Source organism: Lepidochelys kempii, chromosome 21, assembly GCF_965140285.1.
Source record: "Lepidochelys kempii isolate rLepKem1 chromosome 21, rLepKem1.hap1, whole genome shotgun sequence".
NCBI lineage: Eukaryota > Metazoa > Chordata > Testudines > Cheloniidae > Lepidochelys > Lepidochelys kempii.
Genome location: NC_136400.1, coordinates 6,267,931 through 6,274,589, shown reverse-complemented (window position 1 = coordinate 6,274,589; position 6,659 = coordinate 6,267,931). Strand labels below are relative to the sequence as shown.

Genomic DNA, 6,659 nt, shown 5'->3' with positions numbered 1-6,659 from the left:
ACTTCTAGGTAGGACAGCCGTGAAGGTGGGGAGGGGGAAGCCCTATTATTTAAGAGGCGCATTGACCATATCTTTTCACTAGACCGCTTCTCCTGGTGTTTCAGGGGCAGGTGGAAGGGGGACCAGACCTGATTTCCTTTGTGCATGGGAAAGAGAGTGAAAGAGACGCTGCTTCTGCACAGTAGCAAAGCATATAAGGACAAGAGGGACACCGTGGTGCTTGCCTGGTTAAATGCACAAGTTCCAGCAGAATAAAATTCTGCCCGATGCAAAGAGACTTTCCTTCCCCCCTCCCTCCCCCCGCACCCCAGGAGGCATCGTGCATGTTCTCTAGTCCCACATCCATTCCAAGTTCGGAGTGACAGGCAAACAGCGAGGAGTATGCAAGCTGGGGCGTGCATCCCACAATGGCAGCTGGTGCAAGCGGTGGTTCTAGAGCACACCCGCCTCCGTCACCGTGTCCTCGTAGGACTGGCCGAAATCTTTCAAGGTCCCCTGCTGCAGCCGGATCCCAGCGGTGGCGGTTCGGTGGCTCTGAGTCAGGATGGTGGTTTTCCTGCTGCAGAGGCTCCCGTTGGAGACTCGCCTCTTGAGGCCAGGCCGGAGGCTCCTGCAGCAGGAGACGTACCACAGCATGTCGTGCAGGAGGTGCCCGCTGAAGAACATGTAAATCCAGGGGTTGCAGCAGCTGCTGAGGCTGGCCAGCAGCACGGTGATGGTGAATGCCACGTTGGTGGACTCTGCAAAGAACATGGGACAAACACCTATGAATTCTCCAGCAGTGCACTGGCGAAGAGGCAGCATGGTCCAGCGGACAAGGCATTGGCCTGCGAGGTAGGTTCTATTCCTGCTTCTGATCTGTTGCGCAAATCACGTCCTTTCCCCTCTTTGTCCGTTTCATCTATTTAAACGATCAGCTCTAGGGGGCAGGGACAGTGTGTTTGTGCAGCATCCTGCACAGTGGGGCTCTAAGCTCAGCTGGGCAGGTGTCACTGGCAAACAAATAATAACAATATCCATGCACATTACAGTGCCCCAACCAGGACTCTGTGGGGATAGCCTGCACCTTTGCGGGTTGAGGCTGTAAGTCAACCTACATGTGGGGTGTGATCTGGCAGCGTGTGGCGTGTCCATTCTGTTTGAGTTCCTAAGTGAGTGCAAAGAAAGCTCCATTCCCATGCCACAAGAGGGAAGAGATGTACGGGTGGAACCAACAGGAGCCTGTAAATATTGAGACGGGATGTATGATAAGGGCTAGCTGGTGCCTGGCTTTCCATTTACTGGCTGAAACAATTTCCCAAAGCCATTATGTGTGTTATGTAACCGTAGAGTGGCTTATGACCTCCTACATTTAAACAGTCTTCACAGACGCCTGCAAACACACCTCCCGGGAGCCTCACCGCACACTTTCAGAGGAAGTGATCTGATCTCAGCAATCAGAAGGCATCTTTTCAAAAGTCTGCAACTGTGTCGACAAAAGCCTGAAAGCCACCCTACCGTCTGTTAAAGAACGGCTGGGGCTACACAGCCCCAGCAAATAGATGAGACGCTTTATCCTGCTGTCCAGTATGGAGGTCACGGAATACAGCGGACACACTCTCCCCTAGCCTTGTTACATGTCGAAACAATGGAGCAGCTCCTGACGTGCATCTTTTCCACTCATTTGGGATTGCACAAGGCCAAGATGTTTGCACTGCATTTTGAGGAGTCTGTGCATGCTGCTGAAGGAGCGGAACTCCTGGCCTTGGCTGGATTTCTAATAACAGCAGTGATTTGGATCTGCAGACTTTTCTCTACAAACCCGACGGGTGAGCAAATGCTAAGCCTTCTCCATTATTTGTTTAACAAGAAAATAACATGCAGGGCCAGATTCCAGCACCCTTACGCATGAAACATATTCCACTCCTCAAACGGGTTCCGTTGAAGTCAATGGACCACTCAGTGAGTCAAGTGCCACCCAGCGTGTGTAAGGGTGTCTGGAGCTCAGTGGGAACAGTGTTATTCTGTCCAGACTGATGGTGCAAGCAGCTATTGTCAAGGCCTGGGGAGTGACCATGTTGCTAGGACCAAAGCTTTCCAAGACCCATGAAAAGAAAAGGAGTACTTGTGGCACCTTAGAGACTAACCAATTTATTTGAGCATGAGCTTTCGTGAGCTACAGCTCACTTCATCGGATGCATGCCGTGGAAACTGCAGCAGACTTTATTTATACACAGAGAATATGAAAAAAATACCTCCTCCCACCCCACTGTCCTGCTGGTAATAGCTTATCTAAAGTGATAAGCTATTACCAGCAGGACAGTGGGGTGGGAGGAGGTATTTTTTCATATTCTCTGTGTATAAATAAAGTCTGCTGCAGTTTCCACGGCATGCATCCGATGAAGTGAGCTGTAGCTCACGAAAGCTCATGCTCAAATAAATTGGTTAGTCTCTAAGGTGCCACAAGTACTCCTTTTCTTTTTGTGAATACAGACTAACACGGCTGTTACTCTAAGACCCATGAAGTGAGCAGTAAAGCTCCCACTGACTTCAATGGGCTTTGGATCAAGTTTGTAGAGGGAGCTTGCTGCAGCATACACAGAAAGGCTCTTGCGGTACAGAGAAAACTGACTAAAGTGCAACTTATCAGCTGCTGTGACACCGGTATATTTTATCAGCTCAAGGGCCCTGAGTCAAAGATTTTTCCACAGGCTTTGGGAGGAGATAGGAGCTGAGCACCAGCCACTTCTTTTCCACCTAGGTTTATCTAAAGTCACCCATTAGCTGCTTTTCTATATCCATGTACAGGAGCTATTCTAATTAAAAGTTTTAAACCAGCAGCTTGAATTCAAAGGATCTGACTCATTTACATTAAGGTCCCTTTTACACTGCTCTAGCAGTGTTAGGAGCCTTAATGTGGGCATGGATTATCTTTACTCCCCTGCCAGACTTTGGCGTACATGAGAATCTGGCCCAGGATGGTTTTATTTCTTGAAGGGAACATAGTGCAAAAACTGGACCGGATAAATTCCGGATACACCAGACTAAATCTGAAATAATGCCGTTAACTTCCAGTGGAGTTATTCTGGATTTATGACATTGTAGGAAAGATCAGCATCTGATCCACTGTTTGCTGACCCTGAGTGGTTGTGTAATCCAGCATACCTGACTGAGTGTTGATACATTCAATAAGATTCATTTATCACTACAGGGATCTGATTCAAATGATGAGACAAACTATGAGAAAACATAATTTGGGATGAAGAGGGTAGAATAGAAAACAATGTAAATAATCTCATTTGAATGTTGTAAAGACTTTCATTTAGAAGCTGAAATCCTCATGGACCCTGTGAACGGCAATGTTGTTGTTAGGCATGTAGGAAGATTACAAATCAAGTTCCTGTCTTCTCCTGCTCCAGTGCCTGAAATTAAAGAAAAAAAGAAAAGGAGGACTTGTGGCACCTTAGAGACTAACCCATTTATTTGAGCATAAGCTTTCGTGAGCTAAATAAATGGGTTAGTCTCTAAGGTGCCACAAGTCCTCCTTTTCTTTTTGCGAATACAGACTAACACCGTTGCTGCTCTGAAACCTGAAATTAAAGACTTAAATCAGTATGAGTAGGTGAGAACTCCTTCCAGTGAAGCAGTTGTTAATTCTATTTCTCTGAACATTAAATAGATACAGATGGTGACTGGAGTTTGGACGGACTGCTCAATGGGAACTGAATTTCAGACACTGTGACTGCTGTGGCTCTATGCCTTAAGGGTGAAATTCACCCTGTGCAGAAAGCCAGCACAAGGCTTAGACACTACTTAAGTCCCTCTTCAGCCTTTAGAGTTAGGTTATGAGTTTTGTGCTGGCCCTTTGCCCAGGGTCTGCATTTCACCCTTACTGAATATCCAGATACTGTTTAACGTGTGAGGCAGTAAGGGGGAGATCTGCAAAAGCACCTAGAGGATTTAGGAGCACAAGTCCCATTGGCTTTCCCTGGACTTAATTTAATTGTATTTGTTGTATGATTGATTATGTTAGGGTATCTAGAGTCTCGGATCAGAATCTTTATTATTTTACATTAAATAAATACATGCTTCTGAAGATCTCCTCCTAAAAATGCTGCTGTCTTTTGCCTCTATATATCGTTGTGAAATGTCACCCGTTACAATGACTGTGATGAAGCAACACAGAAAACCGGCTTATGTCTGAAGAACTAGTCGATCCTAAGTGTGGCAAAGCTCTGAAGCAAGAACCGAGAACGCAAAGTATTGCCAACAGATTTTGCATCAGGGATAACATGTTAGCACTTTGCACTGGGATTCTGTTAAATGCGTTTTGCGATGGGACATTGGTAACATTTTAAACTCCACAAGATATAAAAAAATGGCATTTTAATTGATTACAAAGAATGGTTTGTTAGAAGTGCGTCTCTGATCAGCTGGGAAATAATCAGCACCACAGTGAAGAGTGGGACAATTTCCCAGCCACTTTTTGGGTCACAGACTGAAAATGGTTGAGAAGCACTATTCCAGGTGTCTGTGTGTGCTCAGAGACACACAACACACGCCTGCACACTGCTCCTTCTAAGCTAAATGGAGACGAATGATTATTAAAGCATCAGTGTAATAAATTACTGTGTGAGAGAGAGAGAGAGAGAGACACTCATCTGGTTTATTTTGTATAAGTGTGCTGTCCAGTCTATGTGGCTGTGACTTTGTGTTTGTATCTTTGTTGAATGAATGTGTCTGTGTATGGAAGAGAGTGTGTATATATAGCTTTGTGAGTGAATATGTGAGTATATCTTTGTGACTCTGTGTGTTTGTGTGTGTCAATAATCTCTCTCTTGGTTTGTGATTATCTTTTTGTCTGTTTATCAGGTGTGTGTGAACAATTTTTTTTGCAGATTGGAGGATTGAGTATGTGAGTGTTTCTTGTGCTGTGCGTATTCTTTGTGTGTTCTGCGTGAGTGTGTGTGTATTGTATTCTGAATGTATTTATGCATTCTCTGTGTTCTGTTTTTGTGTGTAGTCTGTGTGTGCTGTGCCTGTGGTGTGTTCTGAGGGTGTATATATTGTATTCTGCATGTGTGTGTTCTTTCTGTCTGGGGGTGGGGGACAGGGGTCATTCTTTAGAAGCCAGTGGCTGCCCTGGATGCCCATCTACACACCCTGGCCTGGAGGTGGCTGTGGCTGGCAAACTGTGTGAGGCTCCCCTGCTCTGCACCCCGTCTCTCCCCCTGCCCCCCCATCACTCACCGTCATCGGGGGCGTTCTCGTCCCACACTGACCACATCTGCACACTGAAGAAGGGCGCCCAGCAGGCGATGTAGGCCAGCACGATGACAAAGGTCATCTTCACCGTGCGGATCTTGGCCCTGGAGATGGTGCGTACGCTGCTCACCCGGGAGGCCTGGCCGCAGGGGCACCCCGCTCCCGTCTCTGTCCCGCTCTGCCTCTTGCCCCGGAGGTTCTTGCAGATCTCGTGGCAGATGAGGCCGTAGCAGGCGGTGAGGATGCCCACGGGCAGGACAAAGACACACAGCGTGGTCCAGGTGATGTAGGCCCGGGCGCCCCAGGGGTACCTGAAGTCAGCCCAGCAGTCCAGCACCCCAGAGCCCTGGTGCACCTCCCGCAATGAGAAGATGAAGACCTGGGGCAGGCTGAGGAGGCCACTGAGCACCCAGGTGGCCCCAATCATCAGGTAGGCCTGCCTGCCTGGCTGTTGCAGGGTGCGCAGTGGGTGACACACGGCGATGTAGCGGTCCAGGGTCATCATGATGAGCATGTAGGTGGAGGCGAACATGCTCAGCACCTGCAGGTACTTGACGGCCCTGCAGAGCAGGTCGGGCCCCAGGAAGCGGTAGGTCACCTCCCAGATCATCTGGGGCAGCACCTGGAAAAGCGCCACCCCCAGGTCGGTCAGTCCCAAGTGCAGGATGAAGAGGTGCATCCTGCTCATCTTCTTCCTCAGCCGGTACATGGCCAGCAGCACCCCCAGGTTGCCCACGGTGGCAACTGCCAGGATGGTGGCCAGCACCCCGATCTCGGCCCGGGCTAGCTCCTCATCTCGGGTGTGGAAGAGAGTCCAGTTGAGATCCCCTGCCTGGGTCAGGACGTCCCCAGGGTCGCTGCAGGGAGTGCTGTTCCTCTCCCAACCCGGCTCCATTGCTGGGAGAGCTGGATGCAGGAGGAGGTGGCCGGCTGGCAAGCGGGGGAAGAGAGCTGCTGGCGCTGGAGACAACCGGGGAGCCACCAAACTTCTTCTTCAAAGAGGTGTGTTTAAGATGAATCCCTCTAGCGAGCTGAGCTGGAGCTGCTCCATTTCTTCATCCCCAGACCCTGGAGCTGGGCATTTCCCCTATTGCATTCCCCAAACCTGAGTGAGTTCTTTCTTTCTCTCTCTCCCTGCTTTCAGACAAGTCCTGAACTAGCTGATGGCAAATCTCCTCTCCTGTTAGGCAGGTCAATTTCAAACCTTCTTCTGGAGTAATTTGATGCAATATCTCCCTGGAGAGCACCTAAATCCCTCTTCTCCCTCTTGTGCTAGCCAGCTCCAAATCTCCTTTCAACCTGGGCTGGTCAGCTCCCAAATCCCCTCCTTCCCCCCTTCTCCCCTGCCGTTAAGTTTCAGAAAAAAACCCTTTCTTTCTTGTTTTTAAAAAATGCAATAACAATAAATAAGCACC

At 48.8% G+C, this 6,659-nt stretch overlaps 1 protein-coding gene across 1 annotated transcript; it reads right to left on the bottom strand.

The window, feature by feature from the left end:
• Positions 1-432: 432 nt before the first annotated feature.
• Positions 433-6,139, bottom strand: AVPR1B (arginine vasopressin receptor 1B). The gene is made up of 2 exons (XM_073319950.2): positions 5,230-6,139; positions 433-740 (listed from the first exon to the last, which is right to left on the bottom strand). The coding sequence occupies exons 1-2, from the start codon at positions 6,137-6,139 to the stop codon at positions 433-435; spliced, it is 1,218 nt and encodes a 405-aa protein (XP_073176051.1).
• Between the last annotated feature and the right edge of the window lie 520 nt (positions 6,140-6,659).

Excerpts from the sequence above, each read along its gene's own strand:
- AVPR1B (XM_073319950.2), bottom strand. The coding sequence starts at position 6,139 with ATGGAGCCGGGTTGGGAGAGGAACAGCACTCCCTGCAGCGACCCTGGG. Across the intron at positions 741-5,229 it reads CGAGAACGCCCCCGATGACG|AGTCCACCAACGTGGCATTC; the intron begins GTGAGTGATGGG and ends TGTTCTTTGCAG.